The sequence below is a fragment of the Somniosus microcephalus genome, chromosome 3, assembly GCF_052327205.1.
Source record: "Somniosus microcephalus isolate GS21.2 chromosome 3, FLI_Smic_1.0, whole genome shotgun sequence".
Taxonomy (NCBI): domain Eukaryota; kingdom Metazoa; phylum Chordata; class Chondrichthyes; order Squaliformes; family Somniosidae; genus Somniosus; species Somniosus microcephalus.
In genome coordinates, this window is record NC_140989.1 from 105,727,928 (window position 1) to 105,744,848 (window position 16,921).

At 45.3% G+C, this 16,921-nt stretch overlaps 1 protein-coding gene across 1 annotated transcript in view; it reads left to right on the plus strand.

Moving 5' to 3' along the window:
• LOC147121240 (kinesin-like protein Klp68D) overlaps positions 1–16,921 on the plus strand; it is an 89,534-nt gene that overhangs the window by 19,977 nt on the left and 52,636 nt on the right. Inside the window, exons 7-9 of the mRNA XM_085981455.1 lie at positions 4,995–5,078; positions 14,553–14,590; positions 14,678–14,701. Of these exons, the coding sequence (XP_085837581.1) occupies positions 4,995–5,078; positions 14,553–14,590; positions 14,678–14,701 (146 nt within the window). The remainder of the gene's footprint in view (positions 1–4,994; positions 5,079–14,552; positions 14,591–14,677; positions 14,702–16,921) is intronic.

Sequence of the window (16,921 nt, forward strand, 5' to 3'; positions counted from 1 at the left end):
GATATTACATCCAATTCCCTCGTCCAGATCATTAATATATATTGTGAACAGCTGGGGTCCTAGGACAGATCCTTGCGGTACCCCACTAGTCACTGCCTGCCACTCGGAAAACGACCCGTTTATTCCAACTCTTTGCTTTCTGTCCGCCAACCAGTTCTCTATCCAAGTCAATACCTTGCCTCCAATCCCATGTGCCTTAATTTTGCACGCTAATCTCTTATGCAGGACCTTATCGAAAGCCTTCTGAAAGTCCAAATACACCACATCCACTGGTTCTCCCTTATCTATTTTACCAGTTACATCCTCAAAAAATTCCAGATTAGTCAAGCATGATTTACCTTTTGTAAATCCATGTTGACTTTGTCCGATCCAGTCACTGCTTTCCAAGTGCTCTGCTATTACATCTTTTATAATGGACTCTAGCATTTTCCCCACTACCGATGTCAAGCTTACCGGTCTATAATTCCCCGCCTTTTCTCTACCACCTTTTTTGAATAGTGGGGTAACATTAGCTACCCGCCAATCCATGGGTACCGTTCCAGAGTCTATCGAGTTCTGGAAGATGACCAGCAATGCATCTACTATTTCGAGGGCCACTTCCTTAAGTACCCTGGGATGTAGATTATCAGGCCCTGGGGATTTATCGACCTTCAGTCCCATCAATTTTCCTAACACCATTTCCCTACAAATACTGATTTCTTTCAGTTCCACCCTTTCATCAGACCCTATGTTCTCCGGCATCTCTGGGAGGTTATTTGTGTCCTCCTTTGTGAAGACAGAACCAAAATATGTATTTAGTTGATCAGCCATTTCTTTGTTCCCCATTATAAATTCCCCCGATTCTGACTGCAAGGGACCTACGCTTGACTTCACCAATCTTTTTCTCTTCACATATCTATAAAGGCTTTTACAGTCAGTTTTTATGTTCTCTGCAAGCTTACTCTCATATTCTATTTTCCCTTTCTTAATTAATCCCTTTGTCCTCCTTTGTTGAATCCTGAACTGCTCCCAATCCTCAGGGTTATTGCTTTTTCTGGCCAATTTATATGCCCTCTCCTTGGACCTTATGCTATCCCTAATTTCCCTGGTTAGCCACGGTTGGGTCACCTTTTTTGTTTTATTTTTATGCCAAACTGGGATGAACAAATTCTGTAGTTCATCCATTTGGTCTTTGAATGTTTGCCATTGCCTATCCACCGTCAACCCTTTGAGTGCCATTCCCCAATCAATCCTACCCAGCTCGCTCCTCAGACCATCATAGTTTCCTTTATTTAAATTGAGGACCCTAGTCTCCGAGTCAACTACTTCATTCTCCATCTTAATGAAGAATTCGATCATATTATGATCGCTCCGACCCAAGGGGCCTCTTACAAGAAGATTGCTAATTAATCCTTTCTCGTTACATAATACCCAGTCTAAGATGGCCTGATCTCTGGTTGGTTCCTCGACATATTGGTCCAGGAAACCATCCCGTAAACACTCCAGGAATTCCTCCTCCACAGTATTGTTACTCATTTGGTTGGCCCAACCTATATGTAGATTAAAGTCACCCATGATGACTGCTGTGCCCTTATTGCACGCTTCTTTAATTTCTCTTTGAATGCCATCCCCAACCTCCGCCTTACTGTTTGGAGGTCTATAAAGCACTCCCACTAACGTTTTTTTCCCCTTAGTATTTCTCAATTCTACCCATACAGATTCCACCTCATCAGAGCTAATATCCTTCATTACAATTGTGTTAATCCCTTCTTTAACCAGTAATGCTACCCCACCTCCCTTTCCTTTTTGCCTATCTTTCCTGAATATCGAATACCCCTGGATGTTGAGTTCCCAGTCCTGGCCTTCCTTGAGCCACGTTTCCGTAATCCCAACCAAATCGTATTTGTTTACTTCTATTTGCGCAGCCAATTCATCCACCTTATTACAAATGCTCCTTGCATTAAGACACAAAGCCTTCAGGCTTGTTTTTTTAACGCTCTTAGACCTATTAGAATTATTATTTACTGTGGCCATGTTTGATTTAAACCGTTGATTTCTCTGACTGCCACTTTTGTTTTTCTCCTTCCTATCTTTTGCTTTTATCCTTGTTTCCCTTTCCTCTGTCTCCCTTCTCAGGTTCCCAACCCCCTGCCATTTTAGTTTAAACCCTCCCCCACAGCACTAGCAAACACTCCCCCTAGGACATTGGTTCCAGCCCTGCCCAGGTGCAGACCGTCCGGTTTGAACTGGTCCCACCTCCCCCAGAACCGGTTCCAATGTCCCAGGAACTTGAATCCCTCCCCCTGGCACCATTCCTCTAGCCACATATTCATCTGAAGTATCCTTCTATTTCTACTCTGACTAGCACGTGGCACTGGTAGCAATCCTGAGATTACTACCTTTGAGGTCCTGTTTTTTAATTTATCTCCTAACTCCCTATACTCCGCTTTTAGGACCTCATCCCGCTTTTTACCTATATCGTTGGTGCCTATATGCACCACGACAACTGGCTCTTCACCCTCCCCTTCCAAGATGTTCTGGAGTCGCTCGGAGACATCCTTAACCCTTGCACCAGGGAGGCAACACACCATCCTGGAGTCTCGTTTGCGGCCGCAGAAACGCCTATCTATTCCCCTTACAATTGAATCCCCTATTGCTATAGCTCTACCCCTCTTTTTCCTCCCATTCTGTGCAGCAGAGCCACCCCTGGTGCCAGGAAGTTGGCTGCTGCTGCCTTCCCCCCCAACAGTACTCAAAGTGGTGTATCTGTTGGAGAGCGGGATGGCCACAGGGGACCCCTGCACTACCTGCCTGCGCCTAGTACTCTGCCTGTTGGTCACCCGTTCCCTTTCTTCCTGTCCAACCTCTACCTGCGGTGTGTCCAACTCCGTAAATGTGCTATTCACGTTGTGCTGAGCATCGTGAACGCTCCAGTATGTGTCCAATCGCAGCTCCAGCGCCGCAATGCAGTCTGTCAGTAGCTGCAGCTGGATGCACTTCCTGCACATGTAGTTGTCAGGGACACCGGAAGTGTCCCTGAGTTCCCACATATCGCAGGAGGAGCAGATCACGGGGCCCGGCTGTCCTGCCATGACTTACCCTTTAATTAATTGAATTTAAATTAAATCAATCAATCCCACTAATTATACTACAGTTAACTGGTTTACCAACAGTCCCTGCTACACTAGAGAGACCTTAGAAACTATAAACCAGAGTTAAAGTTTTAAAGAAAAAGAGATATACTCACCAAACAAATACTCACCAACCAATCACTTACCTGCTTCCTGGTGACGTCACACTTTGATTACTTTTTACCTCTCGCCCCTGCTGTTGAATTGGTCGGGCTGCTCCTGACTCACTGCCGCTGGTTTCAAACTGCCGCCGATGCTGTGTTCCCACACAGGCCCGCTCTAGTCGGGCTGCTCCTGACTCACTGCCGCTGGTTTCAAACTGCCGCCGATGCTGTGTTCCCACACAGGCCCGCTCTAGTCGGGCTGCTCCTGACTCACTGCCGCTGATGCTGTGTTCCCACACAGGCCCGCTCTAGTCGGGCTGCTCCTGACTCACTGCCGCTGGTTTCAAACTGCCGCCGATGCTGTGTTCCCACACAGGCCCGCTCTAGTCGGGCTGCTCCTGACTCACTGCCGCTGGTTTCAAACTGCCGCCGATGCCATGTTCCCATTTATAAATACTACGGCCCCAAAATAGCAGAAAACCTTCAAATCATTTTTTTTTTTTTTTAAATCACACTTTTTAAATAAACTATAAATTACATTAAATAACTATTTTAAACAATAATTTAAATTTTTGAAAAATAATTTTATATTCTAATGGGGCTAAAAATAAACTTACCTTGCTTTAAAGTATTTAAAAATAATAAACCTGTGGGAAAAATGTTTTAATTTTAATTAATTGACCACTTACCTTGTAAAAAGCAGGCCTTACGCCTGCTTTTTAAATTTCTAAATTCTAAAGACTTACCCTCCCGGAAAAACCTGTAAAAAAAAACATAAGTTCAAAGCGCACGCGAAGCCTCCCCTGCGCACGCGTTCGACCTCTGAACCCCTTCGTTCAGAGGAACGGAAGTGCCGGTTTCCCACGCATGCACAGTGCATGCAGGAAACCGGCACTTCCATCGGGCCCACGCGTGAGTACCCAGCGTGTACTCACCCATGGAGACCTGAATTTCTGGGCCAATATGTCCACTTAAATCGTTCAGCTCGCTTTTTGAATTCTACCAATGTGTCTATATTTGCTATCTTAGCACAAAGCATGGTGATATATTTTATATTACAAAAAAGTACTCTCCTATCATTTATAAATAGTGAGAACAACAGGGTTCCAGAGCAAGTCCCTGTGGCATTCCATTAGGTCCTCCTCCCTAGACACAGTCTTTTCTATTTATCATTAATTTCTCCCCAAGCACTATGAAGATAGACTTGATGCTTTAGGTTCGTATTCGCTGGATAGACGAAGTCTTAGAGGGAATCTGATCCAGGTATTTCAGCAAGTTATCAATCCACTTAGCTAATTTTCTATTAATTCTCTGAGTCTTAATCTTCTTCGCCAGCCTCATATATAGAGACTTATTGAATGGCTTCAGAAAATTTAACTAGATTTCGCCTCTGTGAAGTACGTTGGAATGTTTTTCTACATTAAAGATGCTATATAAATGCAAGTTGTTGTTGTAGATTATATTAGTCTCGTGACCTACTAATGATTATCCTTCTTAGGGAGGAGTAGAAAGGAGGTAAGAGGCGTCTTGTTGGGCTTCAAGTAATGCCAAAATGACAGTATTCTTTTTCTGCATTGGATAGTTAATTATCTAGGCTACTAGAATAATAAATTCACATCAAGAATTGAGTCTCAATTATAGCCATCAATTGTTCTGTAATATCTTCTTGCGTTAGGCATTTGTATTTACAGTATATGAAGATATATAAAAATCTGAATTATTATGTTTAGAGGGAATCCTATACATACACAGTAACATAATGTGAATCTTTCTTCTGCAGGAGTGTCTAAAGGAGACTTCAGCAACAGGAGTCACACATTGTTTTACATTACTATTGTTCACACAAATATCAATGCTGAAAAAAGTAAGAATTTCTGTTAATATATTCTGTACTAAAAACTGTGAATTTAGTATCATATCAACCAAACTAAATTGTATGATTCTTTAGCAAAATGAATTTCAAGAATGTTTTATAGAATTAACAATCCATTGAAACTTCAGCATATGTTCCTAATTCCACCTTGTTTCCAATGATTAATATGAGATTTACATCCATTCACACAATTGTGATCCCATGGCCAATTTGAGGAAATAAATCTGGGAAATTCCTCTCCGACTCCCTAGGCGATCAAAACTAGACCAGGAGATCACTCTGGTCCTGATAATTCCTTGCAGTACCTGCCTGTTGTGAAAGGTGATCTCCGCCCCGGCCAGAAACAGGTCCATCTCTCACTTGAAGGAATTCAGTGAATCGGCATCCACCACACGAACCAACAGACTGTTCCAGAGGTCCACTATACTCTGGGAAAACAACCACCTCCTGACATCTAACCTAGATCTGGCCTTATACAACTTACAATTGTGACCCTGGTCCTCCCTAAACTACTTAATTGGAACAAACAGTCAACTCTTACACAATCTATTCCCTTCATCATCTTATAAACCTCGATCAGATCACCCTTGGAGTCCCAGCTCTTTTAGCCTAGCTAAGATGCTTTAAACTGGGAATTAGTCTAGTAGCCCTCCTCTGCACCCTTTCCAAAGCCTCAATAACACCCACCATATGAGGAGACCAAAACTGGACACAGTATTGGAACTGAGGCCTGACCAAGGTCTTGTATAAGGACAAAAAAGTATGCTTTAACTTATAATTAATTGTCCTATGAATGCACCCCAACACCCTATTCATTCTAGCTATTGCTTCACAGCATTTCTCATAAACCTTTAGAGATGTATGCACTAGATCTCTTTCTTTCTCTACCTTTTTTAATGCTTTTCCTTGATGGGTGTATTATGCATGTTGCGCATTTGTCCTTCCCACATATATAACACTGCACTTTTCCAAATTAAACACCGCATGCCAGTCACGAGCCCAATCTCCCAACACATCAGTCAAGCATCATCTACAGTCCTAACACTCGCATAGATCTTGGTATCATATGAAAATTTGCAGATCGTGCTCCCAACATCTAGATCATTAATAAAAAGTGAAGAGCAACTGTCCTAACACCAATCACTGCGGAACACCACTGGTGACCGGTCCCCAAACAGATCCAAATCCATCTGTAACCACTTTCTGCTTACGTCCTTCCAGCCAGTTCTCAATCCAGCTCATTATATTACCACTAATGTGTGGGTTAGAGTCCAGAATGAGGAAAAGGGACAGAGGCCTAATACGCAGGGTCTCCACTTTCTTTGCATTTAACATGCATATTCTGAACCATCCCTAGTTTGAGTAGCAAGTTCCTGCTTGAAACTGCAGAAGCATTTCAACGTGATATAAATGAGGCAGGAGTGATGCCATAGAATCTCCTGTATCACTTTCCAAGTATTCCAGTGGCGTTTATCAACAAAGAAGACTGCCCAAGGGAACTGGGAGCTAAGAGGTTGTGGGCCTACACCTTCAAGTTGGAAAGGGCAACCAGCAACCTACTGGAACCTTTTGGAAAGACAAATAAGTCAATTTTTCAGTGTGATAGTCAAAGGCCATTTGCTTCTGACAGCAACCAGCAGGCTTCCATTTCACTGCCAGTTAGTATGGCTGCAAGCCTTTAAGGTTTGCAGCAGCACACAACCAGGCATATTTTAACTTTTGAGCACACTGTCTGCCTGCCCATACCAGAAGGTGATGGGACAGCCACAATTTTGAAGCCCAGGCCTCATTTGAGGCCACAGGAATGTCGGCCAGTTGGGATGCCGGCGGCAGCTGCAGATAGGTCCTGGGGGAGGGGGAGATGAGAACGAGGGATGTGAGCCTACGATGTCAGTATTTTTCTGGAGCCAGGAGGAGAACCCCTGCTCCACAAAAATACAAGTGTAATACATGTTTGTGGCTGTTTCCAGAGTGGCCAGCTTAAGTGGTCCTTTAAGGACTGCCTCCTTGATTTGTCAACGGCAGTACGCATGTGTCCTTTAAAACTGCAATTGGGGTCCTGATTTGCATGGGTAAGAGACCTACCGCCTGTTTCAGGCAGGCACTGCGACCGCCCAGGTGCAGACCCTTTTCAAAATGTCGACAGCTGGATGTCAGCGTTAATGGAGCAGTAAATCTACCAGCCCCATTTTGAGGCTCTTCCCACCCCATTAACGCCGGCTTTGGTGAGTCAAAATCAACTGTAGCACCCAACCAAAATATTTAAAATATTTGAACCTCGTAAAACGCTGGAGTTTGTCAAGGTGTAGTTAGGTGCTTGAGTAAAATGCAACACCCGGATTACACTGGGATGAGGAAGGTGGGGAGGAATATCAGTCCAAATCGTTTCCTTTTGCTACAAGTACAAATTGAAATATGTTTGAATAGGCTGAAACTTGTTCCTAGTGGAACTAGTCCTATAAAAGTGCTCTGAAATTTGGCAATAATTGGTACTAATTTTTCAAAATCAATGAGGCCATGAAAATAATGCAAGATGTGGAAGACACACTGGTTCAGTTGTAGATTGCTTTACTGTGAGGTGAAGTTTAGATACATTGGCCAGAATCTTTACCCGAGAGTCGGGGCGGGTGCGTGCGGCCCACATTGTGGGTCACTATCCCAAAGTTTTTAACAGCACATTCTGCACTGTGCGTTTAACTCAATTACATCAATTGAAACAGTCATGCAGGTTTCCCGGCCCAATTAAATGGAACGGGTCTGCTGATGTCACCGATGACTTGTTTTCAGCTCAGATATTTAAAGGAGCCTTGTACACATCCCCGTTGAAGGTTGTTGGAGGAGACATAAAGGTGGTTGGGAGAGGTGGCAATTACTCGATATTGCAGAGATTTGTGTGGGTTCAAGCAGCTATGGAGTCACAGCGACAGAAGGCTGCGCCCAGATTCTCAGATGCCTCCCTGGAAGTCTTGGTCCAGAGAGTCAGAGCACACAGGGAGGTCCTGTTCCCTGGGGATGGGCACAAAAGAGCAGCCAGAGCCACCAAGAGGGCATGGCTAGAGATCGCGGAGGAAGTCAGCAGCAGGGATGTAGTAAGTTGGTCCTGGATCCAGTGCTGGAAAAGATTTAATGATCTCATGAGGTCAGGAAAGGTGAGTGCAATGCCCATTCAACTACATCCTGATGTGCATGTCACCCCAACCCCATCACTCTGCCTTCCCAAGCCTACTCCTGCACGTCAATCCTCACACCAACCTACCTTGCAAGGTGCACCCATCCCTCACTCTCTATGCACCTACTCACAATATAAATTGGCCAGAAAAAGCAGCAAACCTGAGGATTGGGAGCAGTTTAGGATTCAGCAAAGGAGGACAAAGGGATTAATTAAGAGGGGGAAAATAGACTGAGAGTAAGCTTTCAGGGAACATAAAAACTGACTGTAAAAGCTTCTATAGATATGTGAAGAGAAAAAAATTGGTGAAGTCAAGCGTAGGTCCCTTGCAGTCAGAATCAGGGGAATTTATAATGGGGAACAAAGAAATGGCAGGCCAATTAAATACATACTTTGGTTCTGTCTTCACAAAGGAGGACACAAATAACCTCCCAGAGATGTCGGGGAACATAGGGTCTAATGAGAGGGAGGAACTGAATGAAATCAGTATTTGTAGGGAAATGGTGTTAGGGAAATTGATGGGATTGAAGGCCGATAAATCCCCAGGGCCTGATAATCTACATCCTAGGGTACTTAAGGAAGTGGCCCTACAAATAGTAGATGCATTGCTGGTCATCTTCCAAAATTCAATAGACTCTGGAACAGTTCCCATGGATTGGAGGGTAGCTAATGTAACCCCACTATTCAAAAAAGGTGGTAGAGAGAAAACGGGGAATTATAGGCCGGTAAGCCTGACATCGGTAGTGGGGAAAATGCTAGAGTCTATTGTAAAAGATGTAATAGCAGAGCACTTGGAAAACAGTGACAGGATCGGACAAAGTCAACATGGATTTACGAAAGGTAAATCGTGCTTGACTAATCTACTGGAATTTTTTGAGGATGTAACTGGTGGAATAGATCAGGGAGAACCAGTGGATGTGGTGTATTTGGACTTTCAGAAGGCTTTCGATAAGGTCCCGCATAAGAGATTAGTGTGTAAAGTTAAAGCACATGGGATTGGGGGTAAGGTACTGACTTGGATAGAGAACTGGTTGGCAGACAGGAAGCAAAGAGTTGGAATAAACGGGTCTTTTTCTGAGTGGCAGGCAGTGACTAGTCGGGTACCGCAGGGATTGGTGCTAGGGCCCCAGCTATTCACAATATATATTAATGATCTAGATGAGGGAACTAGATGTAATATCTCCAAGTTTGCAGACGACACAAAGCTGGGTGGGCGTGTGTGCTGTGAGGAGGATGCAGAGAAACTCCAGTCTGATTTGGACAGGTTGGGTGATTGGGCAGATGCATGGCAGATGCAGTATAATGTGGATAAATGCGAGGTTATCCACTTTGGTAGCAAAAACAGGAAGGCAGATTATCTGAACGGCAATAGACTGGGAGAAGGGGAAGTGCAATGAGGCCTGGATGTCCTTGTGCACCAGTCGCTGAAGGTAAGCATGCAGGTGCAGCAGGCGGTTAAGAAGGCAAATGGTATGTTGGCCTTCATAGCGAGAGGATTTGAGTATAGGAGCAAGGATGTCTTGCTGCAGTTGTACAGGGCCTTGGTGAGACCACACCTTGAGTATTGTGTGCAGTTTTGGTCACCTTATCTGAGGAATGATGTTCTTGCCATGGAGCGCAGCGAAGATTCACCAGACTGATACCTGGGATGGCAAGAATGATGTATGAGGAGAGATTGGGTTGATTGGGCTTATATTTGCTGGAGTTTAGAAGAATGAGAGGGGATCTCATTGAAACTTATAAAATTCTAACAGGACTAGACAGACTAGATGCAGGATGTTCCCGATGGCCGGGGAGTCCAGAACCAGGGGTCACAGTCTAAAGATAAGGGGTAAGCCATTTAGGACAGAGATGAGGAGGAATTTCTTCACCCAGAGAGTGGTGAACCACAAAAGGCAGTTGAGGCCAATTCATTACATATATTCAAGAAGGAGTTAGATATATTTAAGGCTAAAGGGATCAAGGGATATGGGGAGAAAGCAGGGACAGGGTACTGAATTTGGATGATCAGCCATGATCTCATTAAATGGCGGAGCAGGCTCAAGGCGCCGAATGGCCTACTCCTGCTCCTATCTTCTATGTTTCTATCCCCATCTGACTAACCACCACTGACACTCACCCTCATCCTAATCCTAATGCAATCATAGGAAGTAACGCCACAGAAAGAGGCAATTTGGCAATGTCACGCCGCTCCTTCATAGTCACCCTCCATCCATTCCTTACCCTCATTCCATCACTCTCATTTAAAGTTCTCTTCTTTCCCTCCTAGCAGAAGAGAGCCCAGAACAGGGAGAGGCAACAAACTGGAGGTGGCCCTCCAATGTACACCAACTTGACTCCAGCAGAGGAGGAGGCACTGCAAATCATTGGAGTTGCAGAGCTGCTGGCGGTGGGAGACAGAGAGAGGCGGACCTCCTATCAACATGGTGACAGAATTAAATATCATACAGCCACATGGCCTACAACAGTTACTCATGATGACTTGATGTCAGCAGCCAATGAAATTTCATCATGTGCATAATGGTAATGTTGTGCATTCTTATCATTACATTTCTAATTCATGTCTTTAATCTCGCACAGGTCCATCAAGTGCTCCCCCCACTGTCCAGCCAGAGGAGGAAGATGACTCCTCAGAGGAAGCTCCATTCTCTGAGGGTGCACCGTCATCAGACCCATAAGTACCCAGCACCAGTGCAGATACGCGCACCTCGGTGGGTCCAGCAAGACATAGTGGTGTCACCTGATGTCTCACAGATCACAAGTGATCAAGAGTAGATGGTGGAGACAGGGACAATAGTGGAGAGTCCTCGCCGGAGGGCAGAGGACGTTCCTCAGCTCTGCTTAGCTGCATGCAGATGCTGTACCTCGGGGACTGTCGAGAAAGAGGGTGATCTTGGAGGAGCAGCAACAAATGCGCGAGGCTCTGGCAGCTTTTGCAGCCACTATGTGTGCGACTGTATAGAGAATAGAGGAGTCCATCTCCAACATGAACACCACCATCTCCCAGGCGATGGCGACGATGTGCTGTTCCATATAAAGGATGGCCACCTGCATGGAGCAGCAAATGCACCAGTCAAATGAGAATATGCTTGCTGTGACCAACAGATGGCAGACTCTCATTGACCTCATCTTGAGGAGAGATACCAACTTAGACTTGGGCATTCATCGCCCCACCGATGCACAGCAAGGTATCTCCAGCTCCTTGCTAGCAGGTAAGTGCGGGTAGCCCATGAGGGGGATGTTGGTGATGGGGACATAGAAGTGGGGGCTCTGCTCAAAGCGCTCCCGCTTCTCTCCCATTGCCTCCCCATAAGTCAGAGCCTCGCATGCTGCCTTGGATCCCAATGGTCGAGTTTGCCACTGCACAGTTGCAGGAGGAGCAGTCTTTGGTGGAGCCCTCACAAGCTTCAAAACCCAGAGGATATCCGTCAAAAGTGTCAGAGCAGTTGCAGCAGGGCAGTGAGCTGCCTGGCTTTACCTCTGCTGAAGCCACAGGGGTTGCACCTCATAGAAGCACGCGGAAAAGAAAAAAGACACAATCGTAGATGCACAAGGGTATGCACATGGATGTTTGCCAAAATGTTAGTGTTAAGTTTCAGTTCTATTTATGATGCACATAAATTTATTTCTTTGCACTACTTTCCCATCTTGTCCATTTTTGCCTGCTAGCTGGGAAGTGGCTTTGTCACTTTGAGTGAATGGCGAAACATTACTTAACCTCGAGCAATAGGGATTTGGGTGACAGGAATGACTTGGTCATTGTAGGGCTGCTTAGTGGTGTTGCGGGGGTGGGGAGGGGGGAGGTGGAGTTGGTACAGCATCTGGGAGCCATATGGGTGTATTAGTGCAAGTTAAGTAAATTGGGCCATTATGAGGCCATCCTGGGCAGCAGTGTGCGCCGCCATTGGTGCCATCTCCACCTCAGGTTCCTCCTCCTCCGAAGAGGCTGTGCACTCTGTGCCTTGCTCCTCCTGCAGCGCCAATCCTCGCTGCTGTGGTATGTTGTGCAGCGCGCAGCATACGACGATGAATCTGGAGACTCTGCCTGGTGTGTGCTGAAGGGCTTCTCCAAATCTGTCAAGGCATCTGAAGCGCATCTTCAGCATGCCGATTGCTTGCTCTATGACACATCTGTTGGACATGTAGCTGTCATTATAGCGCTCCTGGGCCTCATTGCTTGGCCTCCTCAATGGTGTCATCAACAACGTCTTCACTGGATTGCCCTTGTCTCCAAGCAGCCAGCTGGTAACTCTGTTTGGAGGTGTAAAGTGCTGAGGGAGGGTGAACTGGTGCAGCATGAAAGAGTCATGACTGCTAGGGAATCCGGCACACACACACATGATCTTTTTATGGTTGCAGACGAGTTGCACATTGAGGGAGTGGCAGCCCTTGCGGTTCACAAACAGTCCTGGGTGATGCAGGGATGCCTTGATGGGAACATGTGTGCAGTCGATGACGCCCTGCACCTGTGGGAAGCCAGCCAGAGCTGCAAAGCTGAGCACCCGCTCAATAACAGTGGCTTCGTCAGTGGCAAAGTTCACATAATTGACGGACTTGTGAAACATGACATCAGTCACCTGGGTGTTGCATCTGTGGGCGGCCGACTGCGAGATCCTGCAAATGTCTGCTACAGATCCCTGGAAGGAGCCTGAGGTGAAGAAGTTGAGGGCAGTGGTGACTTTGACAGCCACTGGTAAGGTGTGGTAAGATCCTCTGGGCAGCAGGTTTTGTTCCAGCAAGCTACAAATGTCTGTGACGACCTGGCATGATAGGCTGAGCCGCCTGAAGGACTGCTGCTCTGCCTGTATACCCTGTGTTGGGGGTATTGCCTCCAGCACGGTGCACCCCTATGCTGATCCCCTCTCTCCTGTGGCGCATCAGGTTGGTGAGGAGAAGGCTGCTGGTGTGGGTGCTGGGGCTCATCTTCGTCAGATTCTGAGGTCCAAGGTGAGACAGCATAAGCGGCACCCATGCTGATTTAATAGATGCCAGGTAAAGTGGAGATCAGAGGCACAATCCTCAAATGTGGCGAGAGTGGCTGCAGAGGTTGCGAAGATCACCTGCAAACTTCTGAAAGCTAAATCTCTGCACAGAATGGTGTCAGCAAGAGCCTTTCCCTTAGGCAAGGAAGCAGGTGTAAGGTGTATTTGTGCTTTTTCCAGCTGTCATTGAATGAACTTGCACAATGGCCACTGAGCTTCCACCTCCCCGTCACAGGCGAGGTTCCCAAGATGCGTGAATCCCATGCGCAACCAGTTAAAGTTCAAACCTAATGTTAAAAAGGCAGTTAAAGATCTGTAAATGAGCAGTTAAGTACCTCAATGAGGTCGCCTGCCTCTCCCAAGCAGGTCAGTGGCGCGCCTTGAAACGTGCCTCAGTGAAAGACAGGTTCCTGACGCGCTGCCAATTTCTGCACTTTTAACCGCCGACCCACCCCCAAACCTGCACGTTCTCCAATGTTAAAATTCCAGCCACTGTCAGGGTGTTGTAGGATGCCATGCAAGAATCTGACCTATGGCCATGGCTGGCCTGAGCGTACTTGATACAAAGTAGGAAAAAAATCTATTTTCTAATCAAGTAATGGCTTACCTGAGGAAAGCAAAAGGAAAAGAAAAGCTTGATATGCAAATAGATGACCAGTCAGCATTCAAGGGGTTGGTGACAGTGAACTATTATTTATACTGGAAGATGGACTGTGCTGTCCATTGTGATGACAATATACTATGCCTCGGAGTGATAGGATGTGAGCCATTCTTTACAGTTCTCTGCATAAGTTCCTGGTGTGAGCTGGATACACTGGTGTAAATTTCCGTCTTCACTGCGTGGGTGATAATCTGGCGGAGCCAATTGCCCATCTGTTAGAGTCTGATTTTTATTCCCAATGAAAATCGAGCAGGTTCTATAATGGGCAGGAGATCCTCTCTGCCAGATTACAGCCCATGCAGTGAGGATGACATTATTGCCCATGCAGTGAACGGGAGCTGAAACGGAGGGAAACAAGTCAAAGACAAAACGAATTGCAGCTGGCTCAATAGCAGCAACTTTAGACATTTGAAAACAGAGCCTTATGTGTCAGCGAGAAAATAATGCAATGGGACGGGAAGGAATCACGTTCTTATATATTCAATGCTGAGATAGACAGATTTTTGGACTCTAGGGGAATCAAGGGATATGAGGATCAGGTGGGAAAGGGGTTCAGGTTGAGAATTAGCCATGATCTTATTGAATGGCGGAGCAGGCCTACTCCTGCTCCCAATTCTTATATTGCATTTAACCATATATGTTTTTGTATTTAGCCGAAGAAAAATGCATAACAGCAGGCAAGCTTACACTGGTAAGACTGCCCAAAATTATATTTTTTGAAAGCTTTTGACCAATTTGAAGTTTGATAGTGTTCATTTTATGTGTATTTCTTCTTTAGGTGGATTTGGCTGGATCTGGTCGAGTAAGTAGAATTTTAATGAACAAATATAGAGAGATCTAAGGGGACAAAATAAACTAAGTAGAAGAACTAACATTAAACAGATCCAATTTGCATTAAATAAGTATCTGCTATACATAAATAATAAGTAATCAGAGTAAATCAGTACTAATGAATTTCAAATCAAACTAATCCAACACATAATACTGGACCTCAAATGATTTTTATTAGTTATAGAAATTAATAACTCCTAACCAATAAATAAATATTGAAATGGCAGCGCAGGTAGTGTGACGGGACTATAAGTGGGAGTTTGTGGACAGTGAGACTGTCCCGGATTGCCACATCTGCAGGAAATGTTTCTGCCTTGAGTCACTCTAGCTCAGAGTCATTGAGCTGGAGTGCGTGTTAGAGACACTCCAACACATAAGGGAGGGGGAGGAATTTCTGGATAGTTTTCTCCAGAGTACAGTCACTCCTCAGAGGAAGGCACAGGTGCAGGAAGGGGAGAGTGTGACTGTCAATCAGCAGGGTCAGGGGAACCGAGGGGAGATAGACAAGGTCCCACAGACACTGGTCCTTTCCAACAGGTACAATATACTTGCTACCTGTGAGGATAAGGATGAAGACTGCAGGGAGGCTGGTTAGAATGCTAACTATGGCACCATGGAGCAGGAGGCAGTCCAAGGGGGGGGGGGGAAGGTGCAGAATAGAAAGGTTGTAGTCATAGGCGATTCAATAATTAGGGAGATAGAATCATCTGCAGTTGAAACTGAGTCCAGGAGGGTATGTTGCCTACCTGGTGCAAGGGTAAAGGATATCTCGGAGCAGCTGGAGAGGAACTTGGAAAGGGATGGGGAACATCCAATTGTTGTTGTCCATGTCCGGACCAATGACATAGGGAAGAAAAGGGAGGAAGTCCTGCTAAGGGAATATCAGAAGCTAGGAACTAAATTAAAAAACAGGACCTCACGGGTGGTAAGCTCAGGGTTACTACCTGAGCCAAATGTTAATTGGCATAGGGATAGACAGATCAGGAAGGTGAACGTGTGGCTGAAAGACTGGTGTGGGAAAGAAAGATTTCATTTCATGGGACACTGGAAGCAGCTGTGACGGGCTCCACCTGAACCGGAATGGGACCAGTATCCTAGCGGAAAGGATAAATAGGGCTGTGGATAGGACTTTAAACTACAGGAAACTTTGTGCTATCCGGCACCCACGGGACCGAGCTGCTGCCGTTGCCTGAAAACTGCCGTACTCTCCAGAGTTAATGTTGAGAGATACGGAGATTCTTATCTCCGTATTTGACAACAAACACTGTTGCTTAGCAACAGCTTCTAAACACTCGGGTGTGGCCCTAAAGCTCTGTAGCTGAAGCTGTTGCCATAGCTACAGACCTTGCACAGCTTGACTGTTCAAACAAAGCAAAAAAAACAAACAAAAAGAATAAAAAATGGCTGCTGATTTTTGCCGGTGGCTCCAGATTGCTCACCTCCAGATAGCACAAAGTTTCCTGTAGTAAGACGGGGGAGGGATCTGGTGAAAATAAAATAAACCTGAAGATAAAATAAATAGGAGATGAGGGTAAAGGTCAGACCAAGGTAAAGAATAAAGGTAACATAACGGTCAGGGAACAGATATAGTTATAGAATATAAGTATGAAATGACTGTTAAAAATAAAGTGAGTGGAACAATTAATAAAAACAAATTAAATTTCCTGTACAGCAATGTGCACAGCATCTGAAACAAAATGGGGGAACTGGAGGCAATAATTTGTAGCGAGGAGCCAGATGTAGTAGGGATAACTGAAACATGGCTACATGAGGACTGGCAGTCAAATATTCCAAGATATAACGTATTTAGAAAGGATGGGAATGAAGGAGAGGTGGGGTAGCTGTACTTATTAGAGATAACATAATGGCAGTAGAAAAAAGGGACATAACTAACATTAAGAAAGAAACAGAATCCATATGTATTGAGACAAAGGATAAGAATCAATGTTCCCTTTAAGCTGCGCAGCTGGCTTGTCAGCTTTTCAATAGGAAAAATCTCGCATGCACGGTATTCTGAATGGACCGTGCAGCCTCTTAAAGGGGCCGCGCACCCAAAAGAAATTCAACGGGAACATTGATAACAAGGCATCAATCATGTTAATAGGGGTATTCTACCGACCACCTAAGTAGTGGAAGGGAATTGGAGGAAGAAATATGTAGGCAAATCTATGAAATGAGTAAAAGACATAGA